Genomic DNA, 25,320 nt, shown 5'->3' with positions numbered 1-25,320 from the left:
AAACCATTTTCATTATATATATATAGAAGACTAGCCGTTTCGCGCCCGCTTTGCTGGACGAATTAAAATAAATTTTATGTTTCATTATTTTATTTTTTTTCATATTTTTGAAGTGAAACTTCTTTATCGGGGTTGGAAAAAAATTTAGTGTAACATTTTTTCGTTACGCGTCACATGTTTCGGTTACGCGTCACATTTGACCGTTACGCGCGTCTTTTTCTTGTCCCTACCACGGTTGATTCAAAGAGATTCTAAACCATTAATAACAAAAATGTATAATAACGATAACAATGATACCTACTAAAAATTCTATTACAATTTATGAAATTCTGTAATAATCTTAGTGGTAATAAGGTAAAATGAAATAATTGTATTATTTGTATTCAAGTATGTGACATTAAAAGCCGTTTGTTAAACTTTATCTAATTTAACTTAATTTAATCAATTTCTGTAAAGTTGCATATAGATAATTTTTCGAAAAATAAGGTCATAAAGAAGTTTCACATCTAAAAAAAGAAATTAACGTGTGTACACTAGTACACGCACATTTTTTTCTATTCTATCTATGTCTATGATAATAAAAGCCATTTTTTAACTTTATCTAAGTTAACTTAACCAATTCCTGTAAAGTTGCATATAGGAGATCATTTTTCGTAAAATAGGGTCATAAAGAAGTTTCATTTCTTACGTGTGTACATTAGTACACGCATACATTTTTTTATTATTCTTCTTTTTAACTTCCCGCTAAGAAAATTGAAATATTTCTAATAGCAAAATAAGTATTTAAAAAAAATAAAGTATCGACTGTTAGGCGGTACGATGTTCGCCAGGCCAGCTAGTATATATATAGATTACGTCAAAAATACTAAAAATGTAAATACTCGATAACTCAATTTCTACAAACCTAATGATTTATCAAAATCAAATTGGCATCCATTATTTACGGAGGATGGAGAAAAGATTGTAAATATAACATCAAATTGACACAGACACAAATTTGCATGATTAATTTGCTCGCAGTTTAATATAATTTCGTTGCCCTTGTACTTGGTCATAATGTTTTTCTAATTTGTAATAGCGGCCTCGTATTGTGGAGCTACTTTGCGTAATATCTATGATTGTCTGAAATAGGATGTCAAAATAATTACTATTCTATTATTATATGAGTAAATCTTAAGGTTTGAAGAAATTGATCGAGTATTTAAATTTATAGTATTTATTATTATAATTGACGACTCATTGGTCTAGTGGTTAGTACCCCTGACTGCGAATCCATGGGTTCAATCCCCGGCTGAGACGAACATCGATGTGATGAGCATTTGTTGTTGTGCTTAGGTCTTGGGTGTTTAAATATGTATTTATATGTCTAACTATCTATAATATGTATGTATATCCGTTGCCTAGTACCCATAACACAAGCTTCACCAGCTTAGCATGGGACTCGGTCAATTGGTGTGAATTGTCTTTAAAAAAAAAATGTTAAATACTTTTGAAATTCACGTGACACTACCACAAGGAAGTATGTGGTCCTACAAAAAAGACTCACGAGGGGTGAGAGGTGAGGCTAAACAACCTTTGATGTGTGCACTGCACTACACATGCGTAGCCGGCCCATGACTTCTACGTAGTCTGAGCACTAGGTAGGGCTTTTATAAAAATTAAATTAATGAATTCGTATACGAATATGGGGCTTAAAATTAGCTGTAATTAAACAAGACATTGAAACACCGTCTCTATATAGAAATGTTGAATGTTTATGTTAAGTTTTTATATTAATTACACACGTTAAACTTAAGTTCATTAATAACTTTTACAGGAACATTTAATACGTTCCATTATTGTAAAGATTTCTACCGTAAATAAGCCTCCATATATTTTACCTACCAATGGTGTATATGAAACACTTCTCTCATTGATCACGACTTGGGTCAAGTAAATAATTAATTCCTTTACATTCGAACCCTGTACTCCATTAAATCAATCGTTATCGGAAATTAACTTTAGGACCGAGTTGTACCATATACTTATTTTACTACAACAAGAAAAAATTTAAATAGTCTCGTTACAGTTCATAGGTTAGGTTAGTGTCGACATTTAGAAGACTTTCGTTTTATTATCACCCCTAATTTTATATTCAGTACATTCAAATTCAAACTCAAAATATCTTAATTCATATAGGTAAACAGTACACTTATGAACGTCAAAAAGAAGTTAAAATCATTGTAAATTTACATTTACTACCAGTTCGCAAGTCAAGGGCGTAGAGCGGGTAAGAAGAACTGGCTTTTAATCGCCAAGTATTGTCATACAAATTGTTTGAACTGGAGCAAATCAATCCCAATGATTAGGATCATTTAAGTATTCCTCAAATTTATAAAAAGCTTTATTGATTAATAAAGAATGTTGTATCAATACATTAAGATTTGAATTGTTGTCTGTTAAAGAAACGGTAGCGAGTAACGTACTTTGAAACAAAAACAAGCTACAAAAGAAGGGTTTTAAACCCAACAAACAACAAATTATGTATTTGTTAATACTGTACCTCCATTATTTGCGTAACAAAAACTTTGTGAAATTTTCCTTGTTGAATATATTTCCGTCATATTAATTGTTAACGTTCAGTGGGAAATAGCGGTCTCTTGATAGATATATAGCTAGCTTTTGATAAGCAATCAAAACGTTGAAATGTTCCTCAAAGTGATAGAATCTCCAAGGGTGTATGGCACTCGTTTGAGTCTTTTTCATCTATGACGATTTTGGTTTAATTATGTTCAATTTTCAAACGATAAATATTATTATCAACACGGGTATAAAGCTGAAGTTTTGAAGGTTTTACCGTAAAAGGACAATAATATTAAAATATTTCCTTTTGTTCGCATGTAAGTTATAAGGATAATTATAGTTGTTTAATGACATTTATGATTCAGGAAGTGTATTATTTTTTATAAAATAAATCATTTTTTATTATTAATTACATATTGTATTCTCAGAACAATACAAATATTTTAGTTAGCCAATGTTTTGTGTGTAAGCAATGAGAAAAGTGTTTAAAAATAAAGGATGTATTTTTTTTATAAAAGCTAAATATCACACGAAGCACAAATGCCTTTTACGCCCTAAAGTAATTTTATATTTTGTTAGGTTTGGTAGTTGCAATATACATATTTCTTTTTTGAATATATTTGTTTGTAAAGTATCACGGAAGCAAGAATATAATGTAATTATAAAATTTATCGATACGAAATCATAAGCTGAACAGGAAGAACAAAAACAAGGGGCAAGCGGGCAGGAGGCTCATTAAATCATTGTTATCGGAAATTAACGTTCGGAGCGAGTTGTACTCTTCTATATACTTATTTTACTATAACAAGAAATAATTTAAACAGTCTCGTTACGGTATATAGGTTAAAGTTCAAGAGTCGACATTTAGAAGATTTTCGTTTTATCATCACCGCTAATTTTCTATTCAGTAGGTACATAGATCATAATGTAGAATTATTAACTATTGTTAGAATATAATGTAATTGTAAAATTTATCGATAAGAAATCATTAACTGTACTGGAAGAACAAGGAGCAAATGGGCAGGAGGCCCATCTGATTTTAAGCGATACCACACACAGAGACTCTCAATGCCAGAAGGCTAGCAAGTGCGTTGCCGGCCTTTTAAAAATTGGTGTGGTTGTGGTGACTCAATTTTAAGATAAATCGATTACGAAAGACGTTAAAACCCTTTAGCAAACAATGTAAAGGTTGGTCTACAACAGACAAGGCGTTGTTTTAATTTGTAATTAGTGCTTATAATAAAAGAAGCATTCAAAGATGCTTTTACATTTTTTTTTAAATTAAAGTTCAATGAAAAATTTATAAGTATAGAAAATAACAGTACAAACGTTAAAATCTAAATATCATATATATACCTAAATTAATGTACATTTATGTAAGTCGATACAAAATTTATTCTCAATTTACATTTACAACCAGGGCCCTTGCCTCTAACTTATCGCGGTACCGAATGCGTTCCCGATCGCAATCAGTTTTGTAGCAATTAAGTCTCCGTTACTCAGCATAAGAAAAAACAAAAGTTTGGCCTCTATCAGCCATAGGCACTAGGCATCGGTAATATGAAAAGTAAAAAAGCAAATTTAATATGTACCTTTGACTCCATGTTTTGTGTAAGGCTACACGAAAGCCTTATTACAGGTAGAGGTTTATAAGTGTAAACATTGTTGAAATATCGTCTTATGAGAATTTTAACTAAAATAGTTCTATGGTTATAGAATCTTTATTTATATTTAACAGTTACACAACACAAAAAAGATTACAATCTTTTAACAAATCACACATATTTTATAGCCTATTTTATGTTAAATACATATAAGATGTTTTGAAATAAATAACTAACCTTAACATAATATAATAACTAAAATATATTATTAAAAGGAGTCCCTTTAGGCAAGCGTTCTCTCTTTGAATAGCTGGACTAAAAGACTAAAAACTTTGTCCGAAGTAGCTGTCAGATCTTCAGTCTTATGTGATGTCGACTAACCTTTTTGATATTTCTTTAAAAAGCCTATATTAAGATTTTTTTTTAATTAAACTTGAATACAGTCAAGCAATTAATATCACTGCATGAAATGATACTATAATACACAAAGTTAATTCGGTCTTGTCACCAAATCCTTCGTAATTTTTATTAATCTATGAACATTAAAAATAACCATTACTGAAACGACATACTTACTGTTACAGCTATTACGAAATTAGGATACCGTCTGTATGCGCCATAAAAACTCAGTACTTACCCAAAACTATCCGACTCATTTATTATAACACAATTTCTTACGTATAAGAACTACTAACTAATATTCTACTAACTGTATTTAGTATTTACTGATATTCTACGGTTTCGATATTTGTAAATATGTGAGGAACATGTATACTAACTTTTTTAGTATAGTAGTTTATTCTAAGAGTACATTGTCTTCACATATAATTATTTAACAAATGTAACAAAATATTGTAAACCTATTTTAAAAGAGTAAGTGTGGAGTTTCTTGCCCATTCTTCTCCACACGAAACTACCTTTTGGAAGGGGCAACTAGAATCTTCTTTGTATATTTTTTTTTGACGTACAAAAGTGCCATTTTAGATGGTCTAATTGAAATAAATGATTTGACTTTGACTTTGACTTTGTAACTTAGCACCTCAGTATTCAATTAAATATTCTATATAGCCTGTACGCTGTTATTAAATTTAAAAAAATCAGTAACGCCCTCATATTTCTGTATGGGTTTCGTGATAAAAAAAAATCTAATAGGCTGATCTTCTGTACATGATGCACGCTGTTGACGGCGTAGATGGCGTAAAATTTCCAACAGAAGCATAAATTACTAATTGTTATTTGTGATGTCGCTTCTCTCTGACCACAACTGCTTAAGCACCCGAAACGTCGAGTTCTGTTAATAATGTAATAAATTCGCGTTAAATCGGGAATCTAGGGAACACAATTAAACCAAAACGCCGTTACCGAAATCTCTAAATCAACAACTTTGACGACCGTTTATTTTTATTTTTATTTTGTATCTTAGAAACATTTACATTTTAAAAATAGTCTAAACTATACTAAGTCTATGTCATTTATGTTCTACACTAGTACTCGACCTCCTACAATTCTTCCACGTGGTATTCCTCGGGACAATTATTTCAATTCTGCCCCGCTATCCCTTTTATTCCATCTTCCCAAGTTTCTGGTGGGCGTCCGCTCTTTCTTCTTATTACTGGGCTATTCCAAGTAAGGGTCTTCTTGACCCATCTGCCATCATAAATGCGGGAAATGTGATCGGCCCATTTCTACTTAAACTCTTTTGGCTTTTATGTTTGGCTTCGTATTACACCGTTTTTAACTTAAAATATTCTTTAAATTTCAATCGAAGAATCGAACGCTCCTTCCTTTTAGCCCTTTGGCGTACTCCAATCTTCTTTTGTTTTATATCGTATTTTGTTTTATATTGAATCTTATTTATTTAAAATTCTCAAATAACGTCGCTAAAGCTTATCTCGTTACCTACATTATCTTTAAACGCGTAAGGGTTTAGCTGTATGACAGCTGAACACGTGAAGCAGATATTTTACGTAAATTGAGATTATCGTAACAACATGATTGAATATAGATTTTAATATCAGTTTCATCATTCCAATCTGACAGAAATCACATGATTAGAAACAGTAGTCCATATACCTTCAATTGAGAGGCTACATTCACGCCGTTGACCTTGGCATAGGTGGCACTGAAAGTCTTTAGAACCGGCTGGTTAGAAACATTGGCAATGAAATTATTAAATTTCGATTATACAACTTTGGTTACCCAATGTATTCAATTGGTATTGCATTACAGTTTTCACTTACGGGAGTCATATTTAACTTTACTAGCCGACTATTGAAACTTACACTGAGACATGCCGACTTCCTCGCAATATTTTCCGTATGAGCAAATGTTTTTCGTACAGGATTCGACTGCCCGACATCAGGGTGGCGAATCTCACGTTTACTAACTAGGCTGCTAATAATATGTTTTGCAGAAAATGCGAAAAACAGACATAAGGTAAAAAAATACGTGTGGCACTCGGGGACTGCCGCGGTAAAGCTATTGCATAGCATTTTTTTATAAACTTATGCAATATAATTATTTATTTATTTTTGCAGTATTTTTTTTCTTTCATATTAATTCAATCTACCACTTTATCAGACTCAGACTAACACGCCTATCTGATCAGTGATCACGCTAAACTGCACGCACTGTGCGTTCTGTCCCGCTCTAACGCGTATTGGCCGCACCTATATTACGTCATCGTGTGTTAGGTTTATTTAGTTACGGAATTTCTTGATTCGGTCTCCGCGCTCAAAGCTTGCGGTAAAATATATGCAATAGCTTAAAATAGCTTAAAAATAAAGTAGGTAAAATATGTAATAATCAAACTAGAATGGAATTTCTTGCGGAAAGGTGAACAATGTTCTTCCGTCAACATAATGAATAAAATGATGACACTGGCGGACACTGGCGGATACTGGCGGACACTTTGACACATGCCTCGTAACAATATTTATCTTAAGCCAACATACAAGACATGCCCTAATTTAAATTTCGTGATTCAGATACTTGGGTTCAAAGTCCGAAACATAAGAACCAATTTTTTGTTCCAAAAATATCTTTATGAATTTGCAAATATTATAACTTAAAAGTTTCGGAAAAAAAAACCCTGGCAAATTAAATCCTTCTTTATATTGATTTCGTTTGATTAATAGTATTAAATGACGTAGTGGGGGCCTTGTGATATCAGCGAGTAACTGTTATTCCTGAAGTCGTAGGTTCAAACCCCGTCTTATCACCAATGGAGTTTCTGTCTGTGCATTGCAACATTGCCTCAGACCGTGTAGGCAAAATCGTGAGAAAACCAATGTATCTTAAATACAAAAAGCCGACGGCATGCAAGGCACAGAAGGTTCACCTACCAACGGATTTTTTATGTATAATAAAAGTACTTATTGAAAGAGATTTAAGAATTTGTGCTAGTTCAAATGCCCATGAACTAAAGAAATTAAACTGATTATATTAGTCTCCGTTAGTAATTGCGTGATTAAATTTAAAAGCAACATATAATAATCACATAATTAATAGTTAATCATAATTGGAAACAGTTAAGTAATTATAGTATTCGTATTTTTAATAAATGAACTACCCATATTAATATATTAGTCAGCATTTCAAAAGATGTTTTAAATAAGTTATTGTTGTTACGTTATTATAACTAAATTTTTCACTAGACAAAATATGTAGCATTTTATAAATAGCCCTTTTATTCAGATTCACAATTCCCAATGTCAATAAGGATTTGTACTTAATTAGATTCATCATTGAATGCATAGGAAGTTTTAGTTTCAATTTCAATATACATTGAATTTTTGGTCGCTCAAAAGTGGTTTAAAGAATAGTTTTAAAAGTTAATGATGACGACATTATTAATAATTGCTTCATCTTAATTTGATTTCAATTTCACGCCAGTATTAATAATAGCAATTAAAAGAAAAATTCATTGTAAATCTATAAGTGTTCATTTGTTAAAGAGAGATAAGTAATGATTTATTAATGAAATATATATTAATTTGTAAGAAGTATAACATCAGAACTGTGATGGATTAGTCGTGCGACGGGCTTATTATTTGTTATAAAGTATATTCGTTTAAGTGCAGTATAAAAGTTTTCGAATTAATTGTGTTTGTGATAGTGAATATAATTTTTAGGTTAGTAAACATTTTTTAAACGTTTATTTGTCCTTTTTTGTATGTATCTATTACATGTTCATGTATAACATTCTTCTACCAACTGTCTTCGTACGCTAGGAGGGCTGTATAAAAAGGCTTGGTAAACATTTGTCTATAAAATAAATCAATTAATATTAAATTATTGCATGGAGCCACAAATGCTTCAGTTCCTCTACATTTAGTTAAATACCTTAATTTTAAGGACGTTATTCCCGTGAAGTGATTTCTTTAGTTTGGAGAAGGTGATACCTACTTTATACAATGAAAATGTAAAACAGAAATAGATGTGTGGTTTGTGGAAAAGCTAGGTACCCAAAAAATTAACTTAAAGCTGTAATTTTTCCTTTAAGACTCCGTTCATAGTATCTGATTAAAGTTAAATCCAAGATAAATCTAAAATTATTCTAATTATAAACTTAGACTATAAAATATAAATACAATAAAATGTCATTTTTACACATTGTGTTACGAGTAGATATGAAAAGAACGTGCATAATTTACATAAACTCTTGCAAAATAAAGTTATGTGAATCGCTTATAACTTTTGAACAATTGAACCGATCGGAATTTACCAAAAGGCGTTCTAAAGAGTTCCCTCAAACTTAGATTTCCTACATGGAAAGAAAATTGAAGGAGTTTTTACTATTTTATATATTTATTTATTTATTATTATTTTATTCATTTCCTCGAAGATCCTCTACAGGGCACAGCTTTTCATTCTCTGAAATTGAAATAGTGACTATTCACTATTTCGTAGTGCAATGTATACCAAGCGGTATTCTTCACACTACTAAATAGTGAATATCTCTAATTAAATTATGCGTGAAAGTATTAAATTTTACATTAATCTTGTCATCTTGTCAACATTTTAATCTTGTCGATATATTCACATTGTGTTTAATAACGATAGTTAGAAAACTCTAGATTTAGATCCCATAATCAAACGATGAGAACTATTTTATATACGTATGTTAATACAAATTTATTAGTTATCACTGCAACTAATATTCGCAGTAACAAAACTTTTACTATCCATGAAATGTTAAGCTATGACAGAAGGTTAAGGTTATAATCGACATTCAGTACATAAAAAAAGAGAGCGCATGAATATACTATAAATTAATTTATTTTTCAAATAAAGTCGCTTGCGACTTATAATTTTTAATGAGATACTTGTGAGTCCAAAAAATTGTAAGTCACTATCTTAGTCGACTTTTGGCCTTCGAACATTTAGAGTGAAAATTGTAGATCAAAACTGTATAAGATTTCATATTGAATTTGAAAACAATACATACAGTCCATCTACAAATTAACTAGACTAAGAACCGATCAAACTTTTAAAACTTTTTAGTCTCATTAGATTAGAAACAGCATAAAATATTCATAGCTGCTCAATTATTTTACTAAAAAGTTATTTTATACTTGAAACAGATCAAAAATAAAAAAGTAGATCAAATATAGATGAAAATGTTTTTAAAAATTCAAATATAGATCAATAAGTTCAAATGCGGATCATTTAGCTTAAAATCAGTTTAAATTTTTCGACCCAGGTTTTCAATAATCAATAACTAAAATCTTTCTGCGAATAAATTGAAAGAAATGGAGCAAATGAACTGATAAACACATATCACATGACTATTCAAGTAACCAACCAAGATGTTGGTAACAACTAGTAAAGCGTTACTACAGCATAGCGATGTTGTATGGAAAAAGAATAATAAGCTCCTTATTTTGCTTTATTGACCTATGACATCTATAAGATACTACATGCAATTCACTGGTAAAATAACTGATGAAACAAACAGAAATAGTGCCGTAAAAATGCCGAGTTTAAGGTAAATTTTTATCGTAGCTAGAATTTTCAAGTTGTTTTGAGGTCCTAACTTCTTAGCTAACGATAGATGCATATCATGCATTTTGAATGATGGCGATCTATTGATGAGTGAACTAATAGTGTCAGACGATACACAGCAGCATACAAAACTTACTATAACTATAAATAAGCTATTAGAACTTAAGACGTTATTTAAACCGATGACAATTTAATATAATCATAAATCATAACTAATTCAATAACTTCAATATTTTGGCGCTAAGCCCGTTAAAAGTTACGTGACCCTCGAACCCTTTTATCTAGTTCTGATAACAAGACTGTATAAAAGATTTAGTTAAGTTATATCATAATGTTCACTAGAACTATAATCGTATTCTTCGTGGCTGTCAGTACTGTGACGTGCAGTGTTTCATGTAAGTATTGATTATTAATATTATAATGTTTGTGTCTATTTAAAAAAAAAGTAAGTGTACTTATGTACGCGCGTAAAAAGTTATACTTCTTTGGCATTATTAAAAATAGTTTTTGATAGCATGCCAATAATTAATTACAATTAAATAATCAAAGACTGGAAAAAGAGTCATTATAGTCAATAAAGTTCAGTTTACATTTGAGAAATTAAATAAATAAATATTTATTATTATTCTCTTACATTAAGTGTAACATAAATTATATTATTATTCGAATGTTGCTTTTAAATTATGTCCAATGCATCTTCCGTGGGCGACTTCATTCTGTTAATTTTGTGTCACGGTGCGCGCGCATCGTAAAATTTCATTCTCATCAATTATTCATAACGCGCCTAAAGAAGTATACTTAACTTCAAAAATTATTAAACTAAAATTGATTATTGATGCATTGAAGTTATAAATGTGTCAATCTTTCCTCCCTAAAAGTGTTCTTCTTTTTTGTAGACGGTCAATCATGGGAAGATGCGTCGTCATAAAGAGTATGAGCCTTTATATCCTGATATACTCGACTTAAAACATGAATACATGGAACCACATGATGATATGGGACGTCTACCACCCAGATACGAGAACTTGGTCTACAGACTCTATGATTATCTGATTTGCCCAAGTGAAAAGTACATAAAGGTACTCTCAAAAAATAGCTTTATCTTCGAACAGCCCCCTGGCTACGAATCTGATGATATGTACATCTTCTGGAATAGCTTACCTGTGAAAGATTTTCTCAAGAATCCCAAGACGAGAGAATGGTTTGTGATGAACATCATTCAGGTTGCGCTGAACCAGCTTAGAGAATCTTGTGATGAACTAGAGAAGATAATTAACCCGCTGATCATCAATAATTATGAATCAACGGCTATGGAGAATGCTAGTGGATTGAATACTGAAGAAAATCAATTTCACATGAAGGTAATCTTGCTAGAAGCAAATTCAGCGACATTAGTGTTGCGGGATCTTCAAAATCGAATGGATTTCTACAAGAATAATATTGACCTCGCTACACAGTTAGAAAAGAAAATCGGAGGATTGAGTCTGCAAGGGCTTCTGAGGTACACCGTTTATGTAATGACATCAGTACGTGGCTCTTGGATTGATTGGAAAATCTTGTCACATTATTCCAATGTGGCTAAGCCTTGAAAAATTGTCACACCACTTGTTTGGAAACTATTGAATATTGAACCTAGTTATTTTAGTAAAAGCATGCATTGTATAATTACTTGTTTTATTTGAACAAACCCTTAAAGTTAGAATGTAAAAATCGATGGCAATTAAAATGCCGTAGCAATAGTTCTCCTGTGGCGCCAAGTTTCGTTCTCAAGCCAGACTACCGAGTGTGTATATATAGCAGAACGGTTTTTTGAGGTTAAACATTATTTTTCAAATTTATTTTGTTTTGTTTTTATATAATATTTTATAATAGTAGTTTTTGCTTTTTATTACGCGTATTACTTGATTATTATCAATTATCTTTATAATTTATATTTAAAATTATTAAAAATAATCAGCACAAACTACCGCGACCCAGATTTTTAGATTTTAACTTTTTTTATGTAAAAAGCGGACGGCCAGAGACTAAATAATATAAGGATGTATGCTAATCTTATAATCTGAACAAAAACAGTTTAACTGTAATAAATTGCACCAAGTACACGTTCACAACTTTTGATTAACAAAAATACCATGGAGAAATTATCACTTTACAAAAAGATGTAAAAAAAAAGACAGACCAAGTAGCTGTTATGATTTTTAATTGAAATCTTTTTGTGGTAAATTTAACAATTACAAACAACTTTTCAAACGTACTTGGCGTGCGTCATTCAGTACCCCAAATTTTTATTAAGTTTCATTTTAAAACTGAAACAATCTTTGCGGAAATTAACACAATGCCATAATTAATGCCTATATGTTTCAAAAGGACTGTTGCAATTACATATGTGAGTCTGCAAGCAAACAACGAAACGATAGTGGACTATGGTTGTTGTGGTCCAACATGCAGTGGTGTAGTTCCAATAGTACCGTATCACCTGATACGGTATACGATATACGGGTTAAACTTCGTATGCTGCGTTGATCTCTGTTATTGTACTAGAAATGTGACAGGGAAAAGACAGAAGACAGGGAAGAGTGGAGGAAGTTGTCCGGCGGCACTAACACGTCCTTCAGAAATGAAGTGTGCGACTGAAGAAGAAGAAGACCAGCCAACAATCAATCAGCAGAACTAGCACGTAAAACGCGACCCAGTTTGCAATGAATAAATATGTCATCTTATATTGATTATATTAATGTCAAGATGAAATGTACTTAAGATGGCTAAGTGGATTTAAAACAATATAAATTATGAATCAACAAGAACTGGTAACGCACGGCTAAATTTTTTTTATAAATTTAAATGCAGTTTGTTTCTTGTTTATTAGGAAGTATTTTGGTGTAAATTGAGTAAGTTATATAGGTATAGATATTATGCCTACGTCATTGGAGGCAATTTCTTATTGAATTGTGGCGACGTCAAACACATTACAGCTGTCCTTTCATTGATCGTTAATAGGGCTATCTATTATATGTATACCCATATACATTTTATTACATAAATAAGCATCGTTTGCCTGGAATGGAATTTTCTATCGAAATTGTTATCAAACAAACGGGAAGTATAGTGTCAGACACAGAAGATTTGTTTCATCTGGAGACTCATCTGCTGTTAAGTGATAGAACCGCCCATGGACACTCTCAATACCAGGGCTCGCGAGTGCGTTGGGAGCCTTTTGAGAATTGGTACGATCTTTACTTGAAGGACCCTAAGTCGAATTGATTCGGAAATACTTCAGTGGGCAGATGGTTCCACATATTGGTGGTGCGCGGCACAAACTGCAAAGGTTAAGTTATCATTGCCCATTAAGAATATTTATTAGAAACTAAAGAATGTAGTAAGATTTTTAATCTTATTAATATGTCATACTTAGGTTTAGCTTAAAATGCATAATTTGCTGATTAAAGTCAAGTTTGTCGACTTAAAACACGGTGTCGAGGTAATGCACGACGCAATGAAATCAAGGTTGCTTATATTAACGATAATTACTATGTACTACTTATAATAAGATTACGTGCGAGGCTAATATATAATACCCTAATTATACATCACCATCCCAGGTAATTTGCGAGAGCTGGTGTCTCCTTAATACCTTGTTAGAATGATTTGATGATTTTAGTGTGTCGGATCTCTGAATAGCAGAGATTCTAAAGTGAGTTGAATGACAAAATTAGTTTTTAGGACACAAAAATAAAACGTAGTTGTAGCAATGTACAAGTAATAATTTGTCGAAATACTACTAACACAGTGATGATATAAGTTTTTTTAGATGTGATTTCCTCTATCACTAGATATTGAGTGAATTTTTTTACCACTAATTGCAAAGTATCCAAAATACCATATAAAGCAAAACATTTTTTAAAATTTATACAATAAAATATAATAAAACAAAATTCAATTATATTTTAACAGCGGCTCGCAGTATTTTTAAGCCAGTTAAATCCAAACAAAATAACAACTTTTACTTTTTACAAAATTGGTATCTTAAATAAACTGAAATCAGGCTATATATGAAATAATAGTGACACAGTGGTTGTAACCAAACTCCTTCGCAACGGCTTGATATAATAAAAAACAAAATTATCATAGCCTAGCGGTCATATTAAGTGGCAGCTAGGTGAGGGGTACCGGGTTCGATTCCCGGTTCGAGAGCAAGTTTTAATTTAATTTAAATTTGTTCTCGGCCTTTGGGAGGGTTGTGTGGTACCGGGCAAGTGCCTAAACCGTACATGGAGGACATGGTCGAATTTCTAAGGCAAAAAGAATTATAAAAATCTTATACTTGACGCTGGTTAATGCACAAACCATGCCAGAGCCATAAAAAATAAGGCCCCATAAAAGTGGCCCACCTCATTTTTAGGACGTTTTTGTGTTTTTTTAATGATTTGGCATTAAAAAATACATATAACCGTTACTTAAACTTATAACAACGTTTTCCGGGTTTGCAAAATAATTGAACTAAACTATTTATTTCCGGTTCTATTTGGTTCTTGTTTGGTTAACAAAAAGTATATAGTACTTTATCAATTCAGATAAAGTTAGAGGTATAGTTTAACAGTAAAAAAACATTAATATTGGATATTACTTATGTATCTAATGATTGAATTAATTATAAACTTGCTTTTGTTTCAGATATCTATCATAATGTCTTCGAAGGAGAAGCCAGTCTCTGAAAACTTCAAGTCTACGTAAGCGTTTTTATACTAGCTAATACATGACACTTACTTGCTGTAGATTTCAAGGAACTTGCATTTAGGTATATCCGGAATTAGGAACAAAACATGAATAATCACTAATAGTGGTAAGTGATTTGTGCGGTGCAAAGCTAAATTCTAGTCAACTTGGGTAACATTTAGCTCGCCCACCGACTTACTCTCATAAAATGTCCTCTCAACATCCTAAGCCCTCTTCACTTGACATAGAATTGTAATTGTTACAAACCTTGTAACATTTATAATCCTTCCACCAAGAACATTACGAACTAACTTTCATATTTATGCGAAATTAATAGATTACTTGATCCTGCCGTAGTAGTAGTTACTGAGTTTCGAGAGATTTATTTAGTCGATACGAATATTCATGTAGTTAAAATCAAATGAATACTTGACGAAACATTTGGCTGTATTAATGCTTTCCTTATTTTTTTATTTAATAGATCAGATGATTTATTTTCAATTCATTATATAGATTCATGTTGTTAGCTGTCTTAATAATATATTTTAATTTTATGAAACTATTACATATTTAATAAATTCTATACATTATACATTGAAATAAATAACTAACCTTAACATAAACTAAAATATACTATTAAAAGGAGTCCCTTTAGGCAAGGTTCCGAAGATACTGGCAGCGTTCCCCCATTGAATAACTAGACTAATTCTTTGTCCGAGGTAGCTACCAGATCTTCGGTCTCCTGTGATGTCGACTAACCTTTTTGATATTTCTTTAAAAAGCCATAAAGCGCAGGACCCCACGGACCAGGGGTCTCGACACCGAATGGGACAAAATCAATCTGAGCCTAGACCCCAAAAATAATCTGATTAATAATAATTTCTGTCTTAATTACAGTTCTTTAAACATACTATATATAATATTGTTCAATAAAATTATTAGAGCATTGAATCGAAATCCTGGTGTAACGCTTTGGAAAGTCAGCTTATCATAAAACAACAATTCAATTGAGGATTAGTTCCACTTAATTTATTGAATGAAGTCTCATGAATTATATTGGTTAATTGCTAAGTAATTGTAAGTGATAAAATATCGATGGTAAATATTGATAATAAAGTTGTAAACACATCTGATTACGAGAAAAATATGAATTCGCAAACCACGATTCTATTGTTGTGACCAATTTCGGACAGTATTATTAACATTCAAGAATATAATTGAAGATAGTATCGATTTTATTCAGTACAAATTTACGTGTTCCTTGTATAATGTAACACCAATTACCATTTAATCAAAATTATGAAAGTATTTATTCTGTTTGACTGTTCTTAAGTGTTAAAATAATTTATGGAATTATCATGAAATAATTTACAATAGATTAAAAAAATCGTTCTAGTAAACTTTGTCTACAATTCCTATTCTCATTCACGTAATTACCACACCATTTACCTACTACAAATGTATGATAAGAAAAGATGATAACAAAAGCATTTATTTCCTTAGACTTGCGAAATGCGAAATTTTTATGCTGTATTTCAGATTATTTAATGAACGACACATTTAATTACTAGCCTACGTATTCAATAATTTTGGCCTTGTCATTTGTACGTTATGTCATCAACAACCCCCAGGATTTGTAGAGAACGAATACATTTGTTTAGTATCAAAGTCAGCATGGAACAATAAACAACAGCTAGTTTATTCTGATTTTCAAGACTGTCATAAACTTAAAATATATGCACATGTAAACGTACCCTAAAGCAATCGCCGTTACGTTTCTGCTGCTTTTTCGTTGACGGGCCTATTGCACATAAAACAATAATTGTGTCACTTGATTGAACACAAGACCTCGAAAACGAATAACAAAGCAAACACGGTAATTATTAAATTATCAGAAACACCACTTCAACCTTTTGTATTGTATTTATAACAATTCATTACTGGATATAAAACAAGTTTGACACAATCTTCATGGTCTTCTCACACACACATAAGGAAAATGTAGCACATCCATACAATATTACGATGGTTGCTTATAGAGTTTGAAGGGCTTTCGTTTTCCTTGTTAAATTTCCCACTTCCGTAACGCCAGAGGAATAGGGAAGTAAAACTTTTGTTTAATGATTCAAACCGAGACTCGTGAGGGAGTGAAATAAGGTATAATTCTTGTTGTAAAGTAAGATGAAGAGTGATAAAGGTGTGCGCCTTATGAACGAAATTCGTCATGAATTAGTAAGTTTGTGACATCGGCTTTATTTACAATATGAACACAAATTACATTTGAACAGAGCTGTTCGAACGTTCAACACACGATTTTAGGGTTCATAAGCTCTAGTATAGTCTAGTCTAAGTCACAACTCTGTATAATTTAAAACAATTATAATAAACTTGTATTGTAACAATTTAAAATTAAGAACTTTAGTCTATCCAACAAACTACAAAGATGCAAGGAACGAAGATGGTATCAAATAGCCACTTCTTCTTTGTATCTTTGTATGTGTATCATGTTTGTAGAATAAAAAAAAGCAAGCTTACAACCAGCTTCACATTAATACCTACAAACTAATTCCCGCGTCGGAGTTCTTAAGTTTATATTCAAAATACTAATAACTTATTATACGTGTAATTTAAACTTGTATTTCAGTGCTGACTTAACAAGCAATGTAGGATTCCAGTCGACTCTCAGCATCGAGTCAAAGGATGCTTGTCAGGAGAAGGCTTACAATCCATTTGAGCATAGACAAGTGGAACATCCTACAACGTGAGTTCGAATTATCTTATTAATTAATTTCTACTAAAAAAAATACACAGAGGTGAAACAACTCTTTGATGACGTTGTCTGTTTCTTGATATTTCAAGTAGATGTAATTTTGTATTGTATTGATTGTGATTTTTGGGTAAAAGAACCTATGCGGAAACAGGCGCGATGTCCTCACAATGTTTTCCTTCCCCGTACGAGCGAATGTCAAGTCGAATAGCCATAGAAAGACATATTTGTGACAAAAATTCGTGATTTAAATGAAGGATCTCCGGGCCGAAGTAAGAGCAGTAGTTTGGCGTGAGCCGCTAAATTACTACTCTTACTTCCACTAGCTCTGTAAAAAATATAGGATTGTATTTACCATTTTAGTTCCAACGTAGGTTCGACAAACTATGAAACTCTAAATTAAATGCGCAAAAAAGTCTTTATTTTGCAGTTGAGGGACCTTAGCCTTACTTTGTGAAACTCATAGAAGAATTACTAAAAAGGCATTGTCACCGGAGTTTGACAAAGGCGAGATATATTTCAAATTCAACTACAATAAGTGAGCTCCTATAATAATGATGGTTAATTAATTAAAGCTTAAATGAATTTAACGTATATCTGTCCCAGTTATAAGCATTATTTTCTCTAATTAATTAATGGAATGAACAGTGTTGGTCTAGTGGCTTCAGTGTGCGACCCTCATTCCTGAGGTCGTAGGTTCGATCCCCGGCTGTGCACTATTCTTTCTATGCGCGCATTTAACATTCGCTCGAACGGTGAAGGAAATCATCGTGAGGAAACCTTACCTTAGACCCTTTTGGGTCGACTATGTGTGTCAGGTACAGGAGGCTGATCAGTGATCACCTACTTGCCTATTAGATAAACAAATGATCATGAAACAGATACAGATATCAGAGGCCCAGGTACAAAAGATAATATAATTTATTAATTAATGGAATGTATAACTTGGAGGTCTGTATTATATGGAATGAAATCTATCGCCTAGATGTATAATATACTGATTAATTTAATTGTTTTCTTTTACATTAGAAAATAATATGGAACATGCCATTTATTCGTTAAATAAAATTCAAAACATATAAATATGGAATATTATGTTCGCATATCACCATACCATATAGCCACCCTTCTTTAAAGTCGTCATTGAATCCTATGGAATCAAAAGAGAAGCAACAATACATTCTTTTTGTTTCTCTTTTGTACTCACAACGTACTGAAAATGTACTTTTGTTTCAGTACATTTGGTGCCATAGCTCATATCTTGAAAGCATGCATAGGGACAGGAGTGTTGGCTATGCCAGCAGCATTCAAGAACTCAGGGCTCGTCGCAGGTGTTATAGGAACATTATTCGCTGGACTGGTCTGCACCCATACAGTACAGCTTGTGGTACGTATATGGCAGAGATTATGTATGTATACGTATATGACATCTTGCAGGCTGTAAATACTCAATGGGTCAAAGTCAATTTGTCAGTAGTGCGTTGAATTGACCGTTGAGTTCAGTTGCTCTTTTGATAGGCGTGTGCATTGGATGTTGGACATTGTTTCTTAAAATTAAACAAAAATGTCCAACGATGGTGGTGATAACTTCTTGGAAAACATTAACCGCTTGAAATATGCGTCAAAACCTATAATAATACATCCAAAATCATAAAAAAATTGTCCTGTATAAACAATACTAACCTTATGGGTTCACATATAAAAGTCGTTATTGCTATTTTAAGAATATATTTAACGAAAAGAAAAATATAAGATATTTTATTACTAGATTAAATGAGAAGTAATAACATAATATAAACATAAACATACGAAAATACAATTATATTGAGTAGCTTTTGACGCTTTAATGTATTCAGTGTTGTAGGAAAAATAGGTTGTACAGAAAATATTACGATCATTATTCATTTTCAGTTCAAGTAATCAAAAATTATTACTCCAGGGAGTGCGATTATATAAACAACTGAACAAGAAAATTTAACATCAATAAAGCTTAACTTTAAAGTCAAAAGTTACCCTAATAGAAACAACAAATAAATGCTTCTAATACTTTTAAGGTTTCAATATCGCAAAAGGTTTGCACCGAAGCTAAAAAGCCCTCGATGAGTTTTGCGGAGACTTGCGGCGCGGCGTTCGAATTTGGACCTAAAAAGCTCCGCCCATGGAGCTCCTTTGTTAAGTAAGTCGACGCCTCAAAGAATTTAAATGGCAAAGTTATTACATGGTAGTCTTGCTCTAATATTTTCGAAGGAATAAAAGTTATAATAATAAACATTGTTCCAGGACATTGATTGATTACTCTATAGCGGTTACTTACATTAGTGTTCTATGCGTCTATGTAGTTTTCATGGGTTCATCGTTCAAAGAGGTAAGGATTATCGATAAGTATCTGTTATTCTTATATAATATGTAGTTTCATTGATCCAGCATTACTGCGGTTGAGGTTCCGGGTTCGATTCTCGTGTGGGCCATTTACATAGATCACCGAAAAAATTTAATGTGCTACCAGTAAGTTTATGAGATTGTGGTTAAACACCGTGGTTTGTGGGGCGAATGAGTGTAAAGCTGTCAGTGTTTGCCCTGCTCTCGCGTTACCGCAGTTGTGTCGGACAAGCGATGGCCCGCTTTGTAAGAGTTATGAAATAGAGAGTGCACTTCCCTACGTATACACTCGTGCACTATATCCCCTGCATACTTAGCAATCTCAATGGGGATAAGCCGCCGTGGCCTAGTCAGGCACGAAGTAAAGATTGATAAAGATATACATAATGTATATTAGAATAATTTGTGTTTTTATGAACAATCAATATTTTTATCAGCAATTTCAATATTGTATAAGCCAAATACGCTTTACTGTGCCTTTCTATAGTTCTAACTTTTAATTCGGCTACTGAAATGTATACACAAGCTAAGCTAGACTAAAGGTTATTTCTAAGAAAGGATAACAAACATTTATTTTGAGTTGCTAAGACACTTTCATTTTGATATGTTTATCTAGAAGCTTTGAAAATAATTTTGTTTTTGACACATCTAAGTGATTTTTACTCCACTTTCTTTATTCACTATTTACACATCCCTTTGTTTTTTTAGTAAAAAGCAAGAATAAAATAAGTTAAAAGTACTTTAATATAATATTATAACTCCAAACTCGTATCAAGAATATCTACGTATATATATAATTGTATTTATTGTCCAGTGAAATACAGGAATTGCCAATTTAAAATAAATGAATTTTCTTTTCAGGTCGTCGACTTCTACTTTCCATCTGTAAATATTTCTATTCAGATGTACTGTGTTTTAACGTTAGTACCCTTAGCATTGCTATGTCAGATACGGAATCTGAAGTACCTGGTACCATTCTCTACAATAGCTAACATCTTATTGTTAGGTGTATTCGGTATCACACTCTACTACGTCTTCTTAGACCTACCACCGATCACAGACAGAGAAATGGTAGCAAGCATTACCACCTGGCCCCTGTTTATGAGGTAATAAAAAAAAGGGTGCGTGTACTTATGTACGCGCGTAAGAAGTTATACTTCTTTGGCATTATTAAAAATAATTTTTGATTGCATGCAAATAATTAATTACAATTAAATAATCAAAGGCTGGAAAAGAAGTCATTATAGTCAATACAGTTCAGTTTACATGTGAAAAATTAAATTAAAAAAAATATTAATTAGTATTGATTTAAATATTCAATTTAAATCACTTCTGATTACAATTCAGGCGCACATATAAAATTCGCACTTGTATAATGAAAACACGTGCTTTAAATGTAGAAACTCAAAGCATGTGGATAAATATATGTAAATACACAGTGAACAGAGGCGGCGTGCGTGCCAACATGCGCCACTAACTTCATTCTGTTAATTTTGTGTCACGGTGCGCGCGCATCGTAAAATATCACTCTCATCAATTTTTCATAACTCGCCTAAAGAAGTATAACGTCAAAAATATAATTGCTTATAATAATATATAAGATATTATCCACGGTCCAAATATAACCTAAAGATGAAGTGAAGTTCTTCTTCTATGTGTTTTAATTTATGGCACTAAGCATACCCATCAGGTAATTGGTATCCTACAATACAGATCTCTGTGTTTCTCTACATCTTAAGAATTATACAACACAGACACAACAAAAATAATTATGACAAAGTATACAAAGTTTACAGGTTTTATTAGATTGTCTAAAAAAATTATACATATTATATTATTTCAGTACGGTGATCTTCGCTATGGAAGGTATCGGTGTGGTAATGCCAGTTGAGAATGAGATGAAAAATCCTCAGCGGTTCTTGGGCTGTCCTGGAGTATGGAACACATCTATGGTTATCGTAATATCTCTATTTGGAGTTGTGGGTTTCTTTGGTTATGTCCAATATGGTGATGCAGCTAAAGGCAGCGTTACTCTGAACTTGCCTGAGGATCACGTGTAAGTATTATATTTGATTTTATTTTATTCCGTATTTCTTTTCATTGAATTTTATTTCTGTATTATTTTTTTACACCTATTCTAAGTGTTAAATTGTTGATTGTCATTTGCCTAAAATGAAAATTTAATTAATATCATTATAGTAATTATAACTATCGAACATTGAATTGTCGTTAATTTATATATCTAGGGATATTAGCGAAAAGAGCTACTATTAACCGTTTTGAACCGATTTGACTATGAAGCTGTTGATGTATAAGCTCTGTGACATATTATGACAGTGGCAGCTGACATTAACGCCATTGCTCCGACATATACATATTTAGATCGCTTAAAGGATGATTCACGGTACACCGTGTCGCGACCGGGCCGGGACAGTGGTTCATGTTACACCGGGCTGTTTGGGTGTACGCACGTACGTGTTTGGACGTCTATATCTGTTTTTGTCAAAAAAAAAAACAAAAAAAAATTTAACCTCACTAAGATTTGACGTTGACTGCTCTGCGGGTGCCCGGGCGCCTACGTTCATGTTACGACGTGCCGGGGCCGGACCGTGCCGGAGCCGGGAAACAATACCCACCGACATTACAACGCCGTGCCCCGGCCGGGGCACGGCCGGGGCACGGCCGAGCCACGGTCAGGCATGAATTACTTCATACAAAAGTATATCATTAATGTAAGGCCGTGCCCCGGCCGGGACACGGCCCGGTCGAGACACGGTGTAGCGTGAATCAGCCTTAATGGTTTAATAAAGACAACAAGATACATATTAATATACTAAACTATGATATTTAATCTAGTAGCAAAAAATTAACCCTTAAACCCTTATAACAGGGAATTAAATAAAACTGTAGAAAAAATGTTATTTCTTTTCAAATTTTGTCAAGGAATTCCGGATAGAATTTATTAAACAACTCTTGTATCTAGAGTCTTTTAAAATCCCTTTCCCAATTGCTCAGGTTTGGTCGAACACATTCCTGCGTCTGTTTCTTTGTCCGCTGATACATCCAAAAATATTACCAACTTAATATTGAAGTAGTTAATCTTAGAGGCCGTGTTAAATAGTTAATAAAGTTGTACAGTCTTCTAAAAATATTTTATTTATACCAGGATTGCTCAAGCCACAAAAGTGCTAATGGCGGTGGTTATATTCTTCTCATTCGCTCTACAATTCTACGTGCCAATGGAGTTCATAGGTAGATTACTGAAGAGCAGACAGTCCAATAGATATGACAATATTATTCAGATTAGTATTAGAACGGTCATCGTGACTGCAGTTGGTGAGTTATTAATTTCATATAACATAAAATCTCAATTATAAATGTCTGCACACTGCAACTGTTAACTGCAGGGTTAACGATTGCTGCAAAGCTCAGGTCAGCTGAGTAGTAACAAAAGTAACATCCAAAAATCAAAAGGTATTTTCAAAAGTACCTATTATATTTCAATTAAAGTAAAGCCCGAAATATAGATACTCGAAATAAGCAATTTTTGTAAAAACGGAATTCCAAAAATACGATTTATATATAATGTATGCAACTATTATAATAAAATTCAAATTTAAACTAAAACATTCTTAGAGAATGTTCTTGGAAAGATTGTAATAAAACTTTCAAATTAACTTTATTATGCTGGTTGAGGCTATCCATATTAATATGGGAACTATTACCGGACGTATTTTCATTTTGTGCGCTATTTTATTAATAAATTCCTGACATTGATTGTACTGTGGATTGTACGTTAAAATATTGATTCATTTCAGTTGGAATCGCCGCCGCGTTTCCTAATTTGGAACTTGTGATCAGCTTCGTTGGTGCTATCTTCTTTTCATCACTCGGCCTCCTGATTCCAGCAACCATCGACATTGTTTACAACTGGGACCGTGGTTTCGGATTCCTTAAATATAGGCTGATTAAAAACATTCTTATTTGTATCATCTCCATAGTGGCATTGATTTCAGGAGCTTATGTGTCCGTTGTAGGAATGATTGAAGATTTTTCTAAGGAACCGGAACATGTTAATACCACTTTTGTTTAATTGCCATAATAACTAGACCATAATGTAGTTAAGTAATGAACAAGTACACAAAAACTGACGATAATTTATTATTGTGATATTTTTACGTAAGTTTACAGAGTCAGTGAAGTTACTATTTAAATTATTTTGTGCTAATATCAAATTTCTGTGGTTTTGACATTACCATTATAAATATTTAATCAATACTAATAATCCTTATTATTTATTTTATTTCTTACAAATTGTTATCAGTACTTTGTCTTTAAAGTATTACGTATTATTCAGCAAAACATGACATATATTAAAAATAGCTGCCGATTTACAATATTAACAACAATTTCTTTAAATTTATTCTATAGTGTCACAATTACTGGAGAATTCAATTAATGAAAATGTTATATCATCCTATTTAAATAATTTTAATTAGAGCCTCGAATGTTTGTTTGAATTACCCCAATTAACTTTTAATTATAGATCAAACATAATTGATGAAAATTTATTTCATAAAGTTTTGAGTTTTCGCATACTTTGTATCAATAAATTTTGTTCATTAACAATCGACTAGTCAGACATTTTATAATAATGTATTAGCTTTTTATTTGTTCATACATTGATCATAATGTTAGTATGTAAATAAATGTGTAAATAAGTTTAAATAAATTATAAAAATTATGTGTTTGTTTTAATTGAAAACTGATTTATATGTTCCGGCTTATAGCTTTGTACTAAATGGTAGGTCACCATTATTTAAAAAAGGTATCATTTGTAGCCATTAAGTTCGTAACAAATCAACGTAAACAGTAACATGATGAATTATTGAACTTTAATAAAAAATACCATTGCAATACTACATATGTGACATGTACATTTATCCAAATCATAAATAAAAAGATTATTTGTAAATAAATATTTTATAGATCTATCGGCTTCAGCGTGCGACTCTAATCCCGCTGTAGAAGGCTTAATCCTCAGCTGTGTACCAATAAACTGTTCTATCTATATGCTCTAACATTCGCTACAACTGAAAAAACCGGCTTAAAATAGACGGCGTTCCCAGTCACATTGATTAAAGTCACAAGAGTCAAATTGATCACGGACCTCATATGAAGCGCAGCCGCCCGGTCATGCGCTACGCGTGCTGAATTCAATCTAATAGAATATAATAACAAAGCAATATGTTTTAGTATCCAAAATTGTACTTTTAGAATTATACTAGC

The 25,320-nt window shown here is 32.2% G+C and overlaps 1 protein-coding gene across 2 annotated transcripts in view; it reads left to right on the top strand.

The window, feature by feature from the left end:
• Positions 1–24,719, top strand: part of LOC125059380 (proton-coupled amino acid transporter-like protein pathetic) — a 29,563-nt gene extending 4,844 nt beyond the window's left edge. Inside the window, exons 1-10 of one of the 2 annotated variants that reach the window (XM_047663785.1) lie at positions 8,202–8,299; positions 14,844–14,899; positions 17,530–17,646; positions 18,889–19,039; positions 19,707–19,828; positions 19,933–20,017; positions 20,893–21,137; positions 21,875–22,087; positions 23,198–23,367; positions 23,850–24,719. In XM_047663785.1, the coding sequence (XP_047519741.1) occupies positions 14,856–14,899; positions 17,530–17,646; positions 18,889–19,039; positions 19,707–19,828; positions 19,933–20,017; positions 20,893–21,137; positions 21,875–22,087; positions 23,198–23,367; positions 23,850–24,124 (1,422 nt within the window). In that variant the 5' untranslated portion in view covers positions 8,202–8,299; positions 14,844–14,855 and the 3' untranslated portion in view covers positions 24,125–24,719. Of the gene's footprint in view, positions 1–8,201; positions 8,300–14,843; positions 14,900–17,529; positions 17,647–18,888; positions 19,040–19,706; positions 19,829–19,932; positions 20,018–20,892; positions 21,138–21,874; positions 22,088–23,197; positions 23,368–23,849 lie in introns of those variants that run through there. The other variant, XM_047663784.1, reaches the window with a different exon arrangement.
• Positions 24,720–25,320: the final 601 nt, after the last annotated feature.

This window comes from Pieris napi, chromosome 19, assembly GCF_905475465.1.
Source record: "Pieris napi chromosome 19, ilPieNapi1.2, whole genome shotgun sequence".
Classification (NCBI taxonomy): domain Eukaryota; kingdom Metazoa; phylum Arthropoda; class Insecta; order Lepidoptera; family Pieridae; genus Pieris; species Pieris napi.
This window is presented reverse-complemented; position numbering and strand designations above follow the sequence as displayed.